Here is a 16,323-nt window from a genome sequence, read left to right as displayed (position 1 = left end):
CAACAAACTGTGTTTTGAGCATGTGTTTCGAGCTTTTTGTTTACATGTGCACAAATGGGTAGACCGGAGACATTTCAAAAGCGTAGATTCTATAAAAATCAGTATACTTTGGATGCTGAACAAAATAGAATTGAAGTTATTTACTTTGAAGAATGCTTTCTCAAGACAAGATTTTTCAGTATGTCGGTGCAATTATTTTCAATAAACCAGAGCACGCTGATTTTTTCTGTGCATACCGAATGATTATTTGGCAAACAACGCTGAACCAAATTTAGGGTTGTGTAATGAATAATTTTCATCTGATGATAAGGAAATATACAAAAATTCATCTATAATCATGTATGAGAAGAAAAGAAATCACTCATGATCCGCTGTTTTGCATAATCAAATACTTTCGCTTCAGTAGGTAAAAGAGAAAGTACTGAACAAAATGATACAAACAGCTAGCAGATATCACTATTAGTCTCTGAAAAGGTGCACCACAATATTTCCAAAAATACATGTGAAGTATAGGGCTTACCCTGTCTGTTTAAGCAGTATAAGTTTAACTTAATGCAGTGACGCCAATGTTCCCAATAAATGGCAACACCCCGCATTTCAGTGTGCCCATGCCAGTTATGAACCCCTGTTCAAGCAGTAGCAACAAATCAGAAGGAATATCACAGTATAACACATTAGAATCTCAATGCACTTCAGTAGCCATGCACTAGCTTGATATTGACACTTAAAAAGAAGTCGTATCTTGCAGACTGAAATAAAAGGAATTAAAGTGCAACATACTGAAACAATGCTGGGCTGGCTTTATACTGTAGTCAGATTAATTTTATGCACTTGCACCTGTACTGTTCTTTTATCAATAGTTTTTCACAGGATGGGGAGCATTAAAATGCACTCTTTACGATGACCAACCTCACGACTGCAAGCACAATCATCTACAGCACTGCAGGGACTAAACTGCATGGTAAGAATTGAAATACTTATGACTGATTAAAACCTAAGAAAAAAATGTCAGCTCCGCCCACAGAATCATGGTGCCCCTGCCCGTCACCTGTGAAAGATGGTCATGCTAGCTGGTTTCTGCTCGAACCGGAAGTACTTTTTCTCGGCTAATGTAAATAAGTACAACGCATACAAAGAGTTAAAGATTTGTCGTTACTACATCAAAACGTTATTGGCTGAGCAGCGAAGCTCTGCGTTGAAGATCTTTTGTTTACCAAGGTATGATTCAAAATTGTAACTGAATGTATCGAGTTATTACTTACAATCAACTACAGTTTTTTGCAGTTTTGTAATTGATCAATTACTTTTTTTACTCTGTAATTCTTGCCACCTTACAACTGTTCCTTTAAGTAACCAATCATTTACATTAATTTATTTGACCAATTACGTTAGTGACAAGACAAGCTGTAACAGGAAAAGGCAGCTCTGAGCACTTGTATTAGGCAAAAACCACAGTAGATTACCTACACTCGTGCCACACAGCAAAATGCTGTTATTTTGTCGTATTAGGGCCCTTAAAAGAAAAAAAAAATCGCAAATATGGCACATTGTTCAATAATGTCCTAATTTCACATTTTTTTTGCTCCGCCGGTATGAGAGTGAGTACTTTCAAAATTTTTCAGAGCATTGCCCCACATTAGATTAGCAATTGCACCAAATATAATTGACAAGCTTAATCTAAAACGCAAACTAAGATTGCTTAAGTAAGGAAATGTCTCCCGAAACAGAGATTCGATCCCGCGATTTTCTGGTGAGCAGTCGAGCACCATACCCACTATACCACCGTGGCGGGTTTTAGTTGCATCGAAGGTTTCAACATACAAACACATATGCACATAAACGCAAATACTTGAATACAAAACACCTACGTTTGTTCGTATTACAACCATAAAGCTTGTTGTAATAGGCACGTATATTCCATGCCGTCTGGCGCTCCACGGCGCCTTCAGGAGACCGTATATCGAGATGTCGTCTCGCGCTCCCGGGGTCCCCGCATAGTATGTTCATGTCTCTCGCTCCGTGCACCGCAAGACCTTTGTTAAATGTTCAATGGGTGCAATCTACGAGGTACTGCTTAGGTGAGGTAAAGTTCATACCGGCCACACCGGCCGATGCATCAGTGACCGCTCAGAACATGCCCTTTCGATAAAGAACGGAACGGGGTCACATTGGCCATTAAAATCTGAGTTTATTGGATACTTCCGAATTGTCAAAAATTTTACTGGCGAGTGTTTATCAGATTTTTTCGGATTTATCCAAAAACACGGCGACCTACCTCTAATCTATTAAGCATAATTAATTTTTGCTTAGCTCAGCAAGCAATGTAAAAAGTACAAGATTTAACTAAGAGTGCACAATAAGCAAAAGGATATGAGAGCTGCTGCTAAGGCAAAGGCCACTCCAATAGCAGCAGAGCAGAAGAAAACGAGAAAGAAGCGTTGGATGCCATGTAAAACAAGTTGACCTGTTGTCAGCGAAACCATGCCTGGGCTTCCCGACTCCAATATGGTCCTGGTAAAAGTAGAAAGCAGGAAACGAATTTTATTCGCATGCATATTTTGTGACACACACATGTACTGAAGGAAAGCAGATGATTTTTCAAGGGCTCGTTTATATTTGTTAAACACAATATTAATGAGAACTAACAGACAATAACGCGAAGGAAAGTACAGGGGGTGTTAACTGTAGTATTTAGAATATAAATGTGAAGAAAGTAAAGTGGACGAAAAGATGACTTGCCGCCGGCAGGGACCGAACCTGCGACCTTCGAATAACGCGTCCGATGCTCTACCACTGAGCTACGGCGGCGGTCATCCTCCCGTCCACTTTCTGGGGTATATATGTTGATTTAAACCTAGGAGTGTTAGTCAGCGCCAATCGCAGCCATGGCGGTGAGTGTGGAACACTCTTTTCTTGCCTGTTGGCGTCACGCAGCACGTGATCTTTTTACGAGCTGGCAGCTGACCAATAATCCCTCGCATACTACCTGAAGGCATTAAGTCTGCCAGGACGAGACCCTCGCTATGAATGAAGGAAAGCAGATGATTTTTCAAGGGCTCGTTTATCTTTGTTAAACACAATATTAATGAGAACTAACAGACAATAACGCCAAGGAAAGTACAGGGGGTGTTAACTGTAGTATTTAGAATATAAATGTGAAGAAAGTAAAGTGGACGAAAAGATGACTTGCCGCCGGCAGGGACCGAACCTGCGACCTTCGAATAACGCGTCCGATGCTCTACCACTGAGCTACGGCGGCGGTCATCCTCCCGTCCACTTTCTGGGGTATATATGTTGATTTAAACCTAGGAGTGTTAGTCAGCGCCAATCGCAGCCATGGCACCGCCGCCGTAGCTCAGTGGTAGAGCATCGGACGCGTTATTCGAAGGTCGCAGGTTCGGTCCCTGCCGGCGGCAAGTCATCTTTTCGTCTACTTTACTTTCTTCACATTTATATTCTAAATACTACAGTTAACACCCCCTGTACTTTCCTTGGCGTTATTGTCTGTTAGTTCTCATTAATATTGTGTTTAACAAAGATAAACGAGCCCTTGAAAAATCATCTGCTTTCCTTCATTCATAGCGAGGGTCTCGTCCTGGCAGACTTAATGCCTTCAGGTAGTATGCGAGGGATTATTGGTCAGCTGCCAGCTCGTAAAAAGATCACGTGCTGCGTGACGCCAACAGGCAAGAAAAGAGTGTTCCACACTCGCCGCCATGGCTGCGATTGGCGCTGACTAACACTCCTAGGTTTAAATCAACATATATACCCCAGAAAGTGGACGGGAGGATGACCGCCGCCGTAGCTCAGTGGTAGAGCATCGGACGCGTTATTCGAAGGTCGCAGGTTCGGTCCCTGCCGGCGGCAAGTCATCTTTTCGTCCACTTTACTTTCTTCACATTTATATTCTAAATACTACAGTTAACACCCCCTGTACTTTCCTTGGCGTTATTATCTGTTAGTTCTCATTAATATTGTGTTTAACAAAGATAAACGAGCCCTTGAAAAATCATCTGCTTTCCTTCATTCATAGCGAGGGTCTCGTCCTGGCAGACTTAATGCCTTCAGGTAGTATGCGAGGGATTATTGGTCAGCTGCCAACTCGTAAAAAGATCACGTGCTACGTGACGCCAAGAGGCACAAAAAGAGTGTTCCACACTCGCCGCCATGGCTGCGATTGGCGCTGACTAACACTCCTAGGTTTAATCAACATATATACCCCAGAAAGTGGACGGGAGGATGACCGCCGCCGTAGCTCAGTGGTAGAGCATCGGACGCGTTATTCGAAGGTCGCAGGTTCGGTCCCTGCCGGCGGCAAGTCATCTTTTCGTCCACTTTACTTTTCTTCACATTTACATTCTAAATACTACAGATAACACCCCCTGTACTTTCCTTGGTGTTATTGTCTGTTAGTTCTCATTAATATTGTGTCTAACAAAGATAAACGAGCCCTTGAAAAATCATAGCTTTCCTTCATTCATAGCGAGGGTCTCGTCCTGGCAGACTTAATGCCTTCAGGTAGTATGCGAGGGATTATTGGTCAGCTGCCAACTCGTAAAAAGATCACGTGCTGCTTGACGCCAAGAGGCACAAAAAGAGTGTTCCACACTCGCCGCCATGGCTGCGATTGGCGCTGACTAACACTCCTAGGTTTAATCAACATATATACCCCAGAAAGTGGACGGGAGGATGACCGCCGCCGTAGCTCAGTGGTAGAGCATCGGACGCGTTATTCGAAGGTCGCAGGTTCGGTCCCTGCCGGCGGCAAGTCATCTTTTCGTCCACTTTACTTTCTTCACATTTATATTCTAAATACTACAGTTAACACCCCCTGTACTTTCCTTGGCGTTATTGTCTGTTAGTTCTCATTAATATTGTGTTTAACACACATGTACTGTTACAAAAGCGCATATGGTTCCTGTTACTCATATTAAATGAGGACAAAAAATGCCATGAATAAGAAAGCAGGCATTGTTTTCTATTAGCACAGCCAGTACAAAATAAAGACATGAATGACTCACGTGGCAAGTACAATAGAGACGGCATCATTGAGGATGCTTTCGCCAAATACCAACATGTTGAGCACCGGGTCTATGTCCAAAGCATGAAAGATGGCCAAGGTTGCCACAGGATCCACAGCCGAAATAAGAGAGCCAAATGCAAAGCTTTCAGTGAAGTCCAGTTTGTAGGCCACATCAGCCTGCAGCACAGAGAACATGGAACGTGAAATTAAATAGACATCCTTGGCAACACATATCCATTACCATGTGCTCATGCTGATCACAGATGTTGTTTGAGACAGCATTTCACACAGCAACTTTATGCTGTGAAAGAACTTGTGGAGTAAGTCACCAGAAATTCAACAACCACATAAAACTGCTAGACACCAAAGTCGCTACAATGACTAATATTACAAAAAAAAGAAAACACCTGCAACTTCATTGCTTACAGCCTGAACTCCATTTCGCTTGTTTGAAAAAGAAATAACCCCAAATATATTTACTATATGTCAGAGTCTGTGTTCCAAGATAACATTCAATATTGAGCTGCCGTTTATGAGTTTCACATTTCAGTATATAGCATGGTGTAAGAGTGGGTCAGTTGGTACTCCGTGGTTAAGTTAGCTGTGCAACAGCAAACAGTGCAAAGGCTTTTTCCCTGTTAAGTTAATCAATACATAGACATTAAACTGAGTTAAAAAATATAAGCTGTTTAAGAATGTATGGGCACTTTATCTGACAGTAGGCATGACTAATGCTGGTACCTCATAAATTAGAAAAGCCTGTACAGGAAATATGAGTGTTGACACGAGAAAACAAAGGAGATTTGTTTTTTAAACATCCGTACAGTCAATCTCCCCTAATCTGAACACGTGGCCAATGAAATTTATGAATTTATATGTGGCAGTAAAATTAAGGAGGAGGCAGTTGAAAAATTCCTGAACACGGGGTGTTGCTGGAGCCAACGTTTCGGCAAGCAGACCTGTAATCTTCAAGGCTGCAAGACAAGTTGCTCCACTGAGATACCGATAAATGTTCCAAGGATTAGTAAGGTTTTTGAAAATTTAGTTATAATGTTGAAGTTGATATTCATGGAAAACCAGCCCGCATAAAGATACTTTACTTACACCACATTTAACAAAAAAACATGCACAGTTTTAAGAACAAGGTTGTCCCATCCTTGCAATTCCTTAACGGAATAAGTTTTACAACACAAGAAAATATTCTGGGTTCCTAACTTAGCTGCCTCTAGTAACTTAGAGATAAAGTATCCTGGTGAGTGTTTGATGACTGTTGAGGATATTAATTTCTTTCAGAGCCAGAAGAATTAATGCATGGCATGCCAACTGGTGAATGGACATCAAATTATGAAATGTCACAGATGATAGGGCAAGGTAGCTGTCAATGCAACAGAAAAATGCTGCACATTTTAGGCAACAGCAAAGGTAAAGAAAACAACTTACCAAGCCAAGCAAGTAAACACCACCCCCAATAACCAGTGCAGAGATGGTAGTGCCAACAATAGAAAATACCAGGATGGAGCCAATGTTTTGAAAAAAGTTGCCCTGCAATAAATTAGTGAAATCACCAAAAGCATACCTACTAGGTAATACCCCTCCAATGTTTCTAAAGGTAATAACCCCACAATGTTTTATATATAATATTATACTTCATTTTACACAAGTTTCATGGTGATGAATCAATGTGAAGCATTACTTTCTCTCACACCAACTATCTACACTTTCACAAAATCTGTACAGTGCTCACAGATCGAAACGCGACATCAAAACTTTTAGTATAACGACTAGTATGCACAATTGCTCAAGATAACCACATAATGTCGCTACAAATTTGGCTGCTAAAAGTAATGATGGCTCTGATGTAAGTGTTTGACTTGAAAGTGCACTGATATGACACAAAATGAAGACGATGGAAATGAAAGTATGTGAATTACTTCGCCCGAATTTCAATCTGCGAGCACTGTACATATACATGTAAATAATCCCACCAATGTTCATTCTACGTAGTGACCAGAGGCATTTGTAATGCATTTCTGTTGAGGAACACGAGAAAATTTTAGACAGCAAATCAAAACTTATCGATTCGGAGTCAGAACACTAGCTGAATCCAGGGAAAATCTACAAAGGTGTTGCCTATTCTTGCCTTTTCCAGGACATTGTGATGAGTGAGTTCTGCATTATAATACCTTGTTGCAAAAATCAAATACCAGATAGTTTATAAAAAACAGCAGACGGTCAGAAGTATATCTTTTTTTTCCTGGAATGCCCTTGCCCACAATCTGATCTATGCGAAGTCAGCGTTACAATAAACAGCACTGGCTCATTAATCATTGGTGTCAATTCATGCCTAGGTCTGTTTCATTGGCTTTCACTTACACTAACATGCACTTTGCTTTTACCAAGTACACACAACACAAGCATGTAAAAAATAAGCACAAGCGTATGTGCAGACTATGTTCTGGAGAGCAAAAAAAGTCAAGTTGATTTTCCAATGTTGCACAGTGTATAATGAAACATGGATTCTCATGTAACTAGAATTCAACTGCACCTTGCAAAATGAGTGGCTTGAGACAAGTTTTCATCAAAAACCCACTACAATCTTTCAAGGAAATAATATCTCTGAAATTCTTAAGAACTCCCTCACTGGTCAAATGCTTGAGAAGAGTATCATGCATTTGATAGTTGATTCGTTTTATAAAATAAGCCCATGCTTTTGTGCCCTTTTCAAATGCCTTTTTGAACTCGGAAACATACATTTTATGACCACTATAAAAAAAATTGTTGACAGAGGTTCATAAGGAAAATTTGCAGAGAAGTCGGCTTCCTCTACACATGCAGGTAGCTCACTTCCTGCAGCTCACCAGAACATAGATAAATTGTTTTCTTGTGGGTTTTCTTTACATGTAAACATACCTGCACTTTAAGGCTTATAGCATAAGTAAAAATTTAATTTCAGTAGGACACTAATGCGTACCTTGTGTAAGTTGTACCCAGATTCATAGATTATGGGTGGCAGCAGAACTAGGAAAAACATAGTTGGACTAAGAGCCTCTTCTTTCTGTAAAAAATATGTTTCAAATGTGAACGTTTAGTGTTAAGAAAAAGTTGTAAGAAACTTGTTCAACTTGATGTGATTTGAAAACAACTTATTATACAGGGGGCAAATATAATGGCACACCAACATCATGACTTGCAGTAAGGTCGAAGTCTGAGTCAGTTGGTACACAACAGTGAAAGAACAAACCAGTCAACAAGACGACAGACGAAGGAGAGAAGTGGCACACACAACGACTGGACTATCAACCGTGCTTTATTAGCAAACACCATCTTCCAGGAAAACCAGGAGTGTAAAAGATGGAATGCAAACTTCTTGAACCTTATCATATCAACAAGCACCATGACAATTGTGTAAGCACTGCATCCATATCACTGATGCAGAAGGAATGTGGGTTCTTGTCACTTTGGCGTTAGGATCTCTGTTTTCAAGTAGGCCGCTTTTGTTATTGAACAGCGCATGTGCCCCTGGTTTTCCTCGAAGATGTTGTTTGCTAATAAAGTGCAGTTGATAGTCCAGTCGTGTATGCCACTTCTCTCCTTTGTCCGTCGTCTTCTTGACTGGTTTATTCTTTCAGCATCACGACTTGGTTTTGAGGAGAGTTCTTGGAACACAAATGAATGACCTGCATAACCTCAGTTATTTTTTAAATGTAGCATTTGTGAGGAGAAGAGGGAGTCAACTTTTATGCACTACTTAACCAGGTGTAGTTGGAAGTATGTCAAATATTGGTGTAGAGTATGGGTAATAAGTTGGGCTAGTTGGCTTCTGTTGAGATTGATGTTTGTTAGCACAAAAATAAACACAGTTTAAAGGAGACAAATGTTGGCACGTATTTCCTTGAAGCACACTGTTCACCAGTAGCGATATACTAAATGTTAGTTGTTTGTTCTGCGTTGTGTTGTTCTGTCTGTCGAGCCATCTCCGATGACCTTATGTAGTTCAAGGTCTAAGCATTCACTACTGAGTTCACCCCACATTGTCACAATGTGTAACTGCCTTCAATAGCTGTGAAAAACAAAAAAAAAAACGTCATGAAGTGGTGCCTACATCCAAGCCTATATGGCCCTGCATATCATGTGGATGCAAAGCCATTCTTATGCTGAAGTATATGCTGCACTGGCATAACAGCTCCATAGAGAGAGCTTTGTTTGTCTGCTATCACATCTAACAGTGAAAAGTCAATTTGGAAGCAATGCCCAGCTAAGACCTCATTGGACCAGTGGAGTTTCTCTTTCTAAGCTTCCTCTGCATTTCTGATATGTATTACCAGGCATAGGCCTGTTAAAATGCTTGCTATCAAGTATTCAAGTAACGTCATCTGCTACCTGGGGCAGAGCTTGGATGTGAAGGAAGAGGTTGACATGAGCATGCACAGCATGTGCCACGTAAATGAAGCTGAAAAATAAAGTAGAAGACAAGCTGTTATCTGTTTTCTCCCTGGTTCTAAAGGCTGGTCTGTTCCAAACAACAAAACCTGTCTTCTAATCTGAATAGGGCAGGCAATTAAAGAAAAAGAAAGTAGAAGAAGCAAAGCAAGTTGATTATGACCAGGCAAATGAAGCACTTAGAGGGTTATTTAACAATATACGCCATGAAGCAACCTTTCTTACATCCCATTCTCAGTTCTAGTGAAGCCATTAATTTTTATGGACGAAACATCAAAGTAACTTCATTCGGCAGTTTCAATGAGGTACACATACTTATACGAGGAGCGGAATTCCCAGATTATCCCTGTCAGAAATACTTTCACTTTCGTGAAGTTTGGCATGGCCAGCTGTGGACATGACCAGCTGTTGGGCGAGTTGGTGAGTACTTAACATCGTGGTTTAGCGCTAAAGAAAGACAGACACATGTGAGAGACAGGACAGGCGCTACTAACAACTGGTTTATTGCAAGGGTTGCAATGGAATAAATACCACACTGGTGCGCAGACGTGACGAACGCGTAACAAGACGTCACCACTTATCAGGCTACAGGCATGTGGCATCTGCTTGTATAGAAATGAGATTAGGCTTTTTGATGCCACATGCCTGTAGCCTGATAAGTGGTGACATCTTGTTACGCGTTCGTCACGTCTGCGCACCAGTGTGGTATTTATTCCATTGCAACCCTTGCAATAAACCAGTTGTTAGTAGCACCTGTCCTGTCTCTCACATGTGTCTGTCTTTCTTTAGCGCTAAACCACGATGTTATGTGGACATACTACCCGCAACATCCGAAAGGATTCATGGCACTGTGTGAGAAATACTGCTGCCTGTATATAACAATGAATCTGGTGCTAGTCACAAAACCTTGTAAAGGTATTCCTTAAAATAAACAATCGAGCATATGGCCACTGTGGTTTTAACAACAAGGCAAAAACAAAGGCAAACATAGCTTGAAATAGAATTCATCATTTGCATGTGTAAATTATTATTGGTGAGCATTGAAAAACACTACATGTTACACAGAGGATGGAATGCACTGTGATTACAATTTTGATACCACTACGAAAGCTATGCTGGATACTCTCCATTCATGCGTTCAGATATGCTGCCAAGTATATCACTGATCAATAGGAACGAGAAAACATCTACCACAGGTAAGCTTATGAGTACTTTACATGATATCAAAAACATGTGGTATTGGCACCATGAAGAAATGTTGTGATCAATAATACGGTGATCTTGGCTGCACAAACAACTACAAAACTGTAAACAAACAATAGACTGTTGCCCAAGACTGGTGGTATACGACAATAAAAATTTAGGCATAGCACTATATAACAGTAGCTCCTAGCACATGGTTCCACTAAATCTCAACACAATCTTTAGCACTTTTTATTCTGCAATTATTTTTGAAGTTTCTTGTTTAATTTGTTCATAAAAGTTTACTGAAAAGATGTTAATAACCATGACTGATCTGTGGACATGTCCACAAGTTTTGCTCCTAAAACATGATGCACACAACTGAATGAAGTTTCTCCATGCAAGTAAAAAACCGTTATATCGATGTTCAACTATATAAACCACATCACTTAAGATTGTAGACCTGGATGTGTTGAGTATCAACACCCACATCCACTAAATACTAGTAATACAAGGGTTATTTATTTCATTTCCATTCTTCCAAAGATACGTGCTCACTACAGTGAGCACAGTTCACTTTTCAACTACTTTAGAACAAGAAATGACTGCTTATTAAATGATGTATTTACTTATGCATTAAAAACAAATACATTTTTAACAACATATAACTAATATAGTACAATGTCTGCAGGGCCTCGAATTATATTCATGCGAAGCACATTTTTGTTCTATCATTATAATGTCTCAAGAAGCACTAAGTTCCTGTTTAATTTATTTTAAGATTCATTCATTTGTGGGCTTCTTTACTATTTGTCATCTTTGTATAGCATATCATTTTTGATGAAAATTAGAAATTATGATCACAAAATGTTAATGATGTTATTGGTTGCTTCAGTTACCCTATAAATTTTTTCTTAACATGTTTTGTAACTGAAATTCTGAGTTAAACAGTATAGAAGGTCCCTGTACATTGAAAGGCTACGAGACCTCCACTGTGAGATGAAATGTCTAGATATCTATGGTAAGACAAGTAAAGAAATAATCCTATGAAGCCAAGCGTTCATCTTACCTGCCAGTTTCCAAGGTGCTGGCTTGAGATCAGCTTTAAAAATAGGCCTATCAATGCACCTGAATGTTAAAAGGAGAAGTCAAAGCATGCAAATTCCTTTACATTGGAAAAACACTCAAATCACATTGCCTTGTTTGCTAGCTATTTTTATCGTCTGAAGGAACTATACCACTGCTATGGATTTCCATCTACATCATTGCAAGGATTTTCTTGTAGCTTTGAGCTAAAAACGAGTACATGTTAATTTTCACTTTCACAACCCTTACTCCACATTACGGGACTCCCAGAACTGATATGCTATCTACACCACAGACATAACGTCTCACAACTTTCTGCAAATGGTGCGACAATGAGTGCACGTCGAGTATGACAGCAACCCTTTTTTTGATTCCTGCCACAATAAAAACGTTTTTCTCTGTTATGTCAAGTTTCAACTGTATATCTGTAACTGTATAACTCAAGTGATAACATTAGGACCTTGTGAATTTTTAAAAACCTAAAATGAAGGATTTTCAGTGATAACTTTAACAGATGACCATGAAGAGTCATTTGCAATATGTAAAATGGCTATGAGCCTTAAAGAACTTTAATAAAAGATGGGAATTAGCTTCTAGAATGGCACATTTTCAGTCCCATAATTCAGGACGGATGGCCATCATTAACAGCAGTGTGTGAAATCATGGTAAATAGCAATGAATATGTTTTTCCTTCTGAATAGGGTAGGAAAGGATTAAAAGAAGAAACCTTGACAAAATACAGATCTCCACAATTGAAGCTTGTTTAACAGGCAACTTAAATGCTCGTTAGAAAATATGTCATGCATAAAAATACATCATGAAATGTGATCTCTCTCAAATTACGTTTGCTAAGTTAGTACATACCGTAATAACAGTAGCTTGTACAATTGTGCTATGCAAAATGGTACAAAAAAAACACAAATGCTTTGATAAAAGTGCAGATGTATGGCCATGTTAATTTTCTGTTATGAGCAAATACCAATGCCAGAATATGCTTTGTCCTGAATTTTGAACTTTTTGTATGATGCAATCTCTGTGATCAGGTGCTTACCAATGAGTACAACAACAACACTTTCTGGAAGGAACTCGAAGTTGGCCTGGATCAAAAAGTGAATCATCAATATGCACACCGCTGAAAAAGAAAGTTGAAATTTTAGTTTGTCAGTTAAGCAAAAGTAATGTTTTATTTTTTTTTGCACTGCTCAAAAGGTAGGTAACTACATACTGCTACCACTGGACATTAATTCTAAAAAGGACACCAAAGGCAAAAGAGTGAACAAGTTTAGATCGTTGCATCCACTTTCTGAAAAACTTGACATTTTTGCATGGCTGGATATTAATCATAGCTGTATAGAAAATGACTGAAGAGGCTGCAGAACTATTGCGTAGTAAGTCAATTTGTTGAAACAAACATTGTCTCCTATATATGTTCTCTGCATTCTTTGAGGTCATGCCTAGAAGAGCTGACTGCACTAAGACAGAGACTTGTATAATGAGGACACCATCTTTCAGATAGCGCTTTCAAAACTGCATGAAGAGGTAGCATAAGTGAGTTCTCATGTAGAAAAACTTAATAAAGTTGGCCACACCATATTTTAATTTTTTTTATGGGGAAGTTCAAAGTAATTGCCTCTTTTCATTATCAGAAATCAGCTAAAATTTGCTCTTTATCATTCCAATATTCACTTCGGACAGTAGGAACAACTATTAGGTGTTGCTACTGTACCTTTAAATATTTTACATTTGACACTTCACCTCAACCCCTGAAGGCAGATGGCACTGCTATGCCGACGTGGCCACAGCACTTCATTAATTCCCCTTTGCAATCCTGAGCACCAGAAATTAAACAGTAAGGCTTGGCATCAAAAAGAAGACACTTGACAGAGGACGTATTGCACAGCAAATTCCTCATTGACGGGATTACAGAAGAGTACTACTGATGCATAGCAGTACCTAAATAGTCCTGCGTGTGGTGCTTTTTCACACTGACTGCATTCAAAGAGATGTCTACAGATAATGTAAATTTGTGAATATGACAATTAATCGCTAATCCATGTTTCACCTTTGTTAAAAAATCTAGACCGAATTCACAATGATTGAAGGTCACAACAAAAATGATTTACCCGTCATGCTGATTAACCTGAATTTCCCTAGGAAACACACAGGAAAGGGTATTTAACAGCGGAGCTGTTTAAGCCGGCTGTAAAAACTTAGGTTTCCACAGAAAACCACAGGTGAGTATGCACCACAGGAATTTGGCAAGCCTCACTACTGAGTACAGCACGTGCAAGCGTTAAACAAAAACTCTTCATGGCGAAGTCGAGCACGTGAAACACGTGAAAGAGAGAGAGAAAGAAATAGAAAGAAAGAGAAAATGGAGAAAGAAAGAGAGAAAGAAAGAGAAAGTGAGCAAGAAAGCAATTTAAAGAAAGAGAAAGTCAAAGAAAGGGAATGGACATAAAAAGATAGAAAGGCACAGAAAGACATAGAAAGAGAAAGAAACAGACATGAAAAAGCGACAGAAAAAAACAGAGCAAGACTGAAAGAGAAAGGAAGAGAAAATAAATAAAACAAAGAGAGCGAGAAAGAAAGTGAAGAAGGTGAGATAAAGATAGAAAGAGCGAGAAAGAAATAGACAGAGATAGAAAGAAAGAAATAGAAAGCAACAGGTACAAGAAACAGAGAGAAAGAGAAGAATGAAAGGGAAAATATGGAGAGAAACAAGGAAGGCCACCCAGCACCGCTCTTCCTTCAGGCTTGGCACCACTAGTGCGAAGCTGCCATTCTTTTACTATGCAAAATGTGCATGTACGCGTCTGTTGTATGACTGGTGTGCACAGCTGTGCATAGCCCAGAGGTACGCTATAAACAGAAATGAACCATTCATACTGCATAGGTGAAGTCCTGCACTAACTCACCTATAACACTGAGTGCAAAAAATATAGTCATGCTGGAGTGATGCTCTTCTTCAGCAGATTCCTTCTGTGGAAGAACAGGGTCTGCTGGCTGGGCAGGAAGAACTGATGTTGTCACAGCAACTGTCGAAACATTGCTGTCCGTTCCATTGGATACGGCCATTGTTCTGAAGTTAAATAAAAAACAAAAATTTGGTTACGCATGTGAGCCAACACATACACTACAAGGCTTCAAAGGTTCTCTGAAACAGTTTACTAGCGGGTAGGCTACAACAAGGGTAAATCGTACGCACCAAAACTTAATCAGAGCACCTTGGAGCTAGATAGTGATTCGAGGTTAGGAAAGATACCAAATTCTGCAAAACATTAGGGAGCACGGGTGGGATGGGGAGTAAAAGATAGCAGAGAATGGTAAAAAGGCCGCCATCTGCTGAATTCAATTATGCACACATTTCAACTAGCTCAGTTTCAACCCTGGAAGATACTAACGACAGGCTAGGTCTGAAATATATACAAAGGCTGTCAGCTCATCCCCTGGTTGAAAATATAAATGCACAAAATATTGACTAGAGAAATTAATAATAACCACTGCTGGGGTTTTGCGTGCCAAAACCATGATATGATTATGAGGCATGCCGTAGTGGGGGACTCCGGATTATTTTTGACCACCCGGGGTTCTTTAATGTGCACATAATAAGCACACGGGTGTTCTTTGGATTTCGCCCTTGTCGAAATGGGGCCACGAATTGAACCTGTGCCACTGAGCTGAGCAACGCAAACTGGAGAAATTGGCAATAAACAGCATATGTCTTGCCCCTTTCTTTATTCTGCAATAGGTACACAATTATGATTGAAACTAAAATTAGACATGCCAAATATTTGCATTATGACTGTCCGAAACATAGCATCTAAACACTGAGTGGACAAAGAAGACTGTAGTCGATTATGCAATCACTAGCCCTTCTGAAAACTAACCGGCTTTTAACTTCACACAGACATACACACTGTAACAAGATAACTATGTAAATGCAAAGTGGATGTAACACTTGCAACCCATCATTTGATCACAAGCCTGTACTCTCGCATTTTTGCAAAAGTTGATCATGTATGCAAAATAAACATAAAACAGATGCAAAAATAAATAAACTCGTGCTCTATGTAATAAGTAGAGTGATCAAATGCAGAGCCACTCTAATGCTAAATGCTATGATGATACATAATCACAAACTGCTGCTGCAAGTGAAGCACATTTCTATCGCTAGTGAAGTCCATTATAAAAGTCATACGCTGACCTGCATGCACAGGCTGGCATTAATGTTCCTTAGGTTAAATGTTATGCTGAATTGAAAATTAATTAAATTCTGGATCTTTAGGTGCCATGAAAGCCCAAGAATCTAAAATTTTATATTAAAGAAGTATAATAACACTGACCATTGCATCAACTAAGACACTGCATCAACTAACACTGCATCAACTAAGACAATAATGTGTTCACCAGCAATTCTTTTGACAATGCTTCATTTTTCTCTTCCTTTTTTTTTACCTCACATACTTTACTGAGTTCGGATTTGTTTGTTATACATTTTGGTTTACTAAAATTGTTTTGCACATTAACTGGCTGGGCCTCTTGACTAGTCAAGAAAATAAAGACATTGCATTGAAACGAACTGTTGTGTA

The 16,323-nt window shown here is 39.5% G+C and overlaps 1 protein-coding gene across 1 annotated transcript in view; it reads right to left on the bottom strand.

Moving 5' to 3' along the window:
- Window positions 1-16,323, bottom strand: part of LOC119404826 (sodium/hydrogen exchanger 8) — a 44,098-nt gene that overhangs the window by 26,394 nt on the left and 1,381 nt on the right. Inside the window, exons 2-8 of the mRNA XM_049418536.1 lie at window positions 14,650-14,813; window positions 12,783-12,863; window positions 11,715-11,773; window positions 7,995-8,078; window positions 6,464-6,565; window positions 5,022-5,200; window positions 2,374-2,511 (exon numbers count right to left, since the gene is read on the bottom strand). Coding sequence (XP_049274493.1) covers window positions 2,374-2,511; window positions 5,022-5,200; window positions 6,464-6,565; window positions 7,995-8,078; window positions 11,715-11,773; window positions 12,783-12,863; window positions 14,650-14,813 — 807 coding nt within the window. The remainder of the gene's footprint in view (window positions 1-2,373; window positions 2,512-5,021; window positions 5,201-6,463; window positions 6,566-7,994; window positions 8,079-11,714; window positions 11,774-12,782; window positions 12,864-14,649; window positions 14,814-16,323) is intronic.

The sequence above is a fragment of the Rhipicephalus sanguineus genome, chromosome 1 (genome assembly GCF_013339695.2).
Source record: "Rhipicephalus sanguineus isolate Rsan-2018 chromosome 1, BIME_Rsan_1.4, whole genome shotgun sequence".
Classification (NCBI taxonomy): Eukaryota; Metazoa; Arthropoda; class Arachnida; order Ixodida; family Ixodidae; genus Rhipicephalus; species Rhipicephalus sanguineus.
The sequence above is the reverse complement of the archived record's forward strand: the minus strand, read 5'-3'. Positions and strand labels throughout refer to the sequence as shown.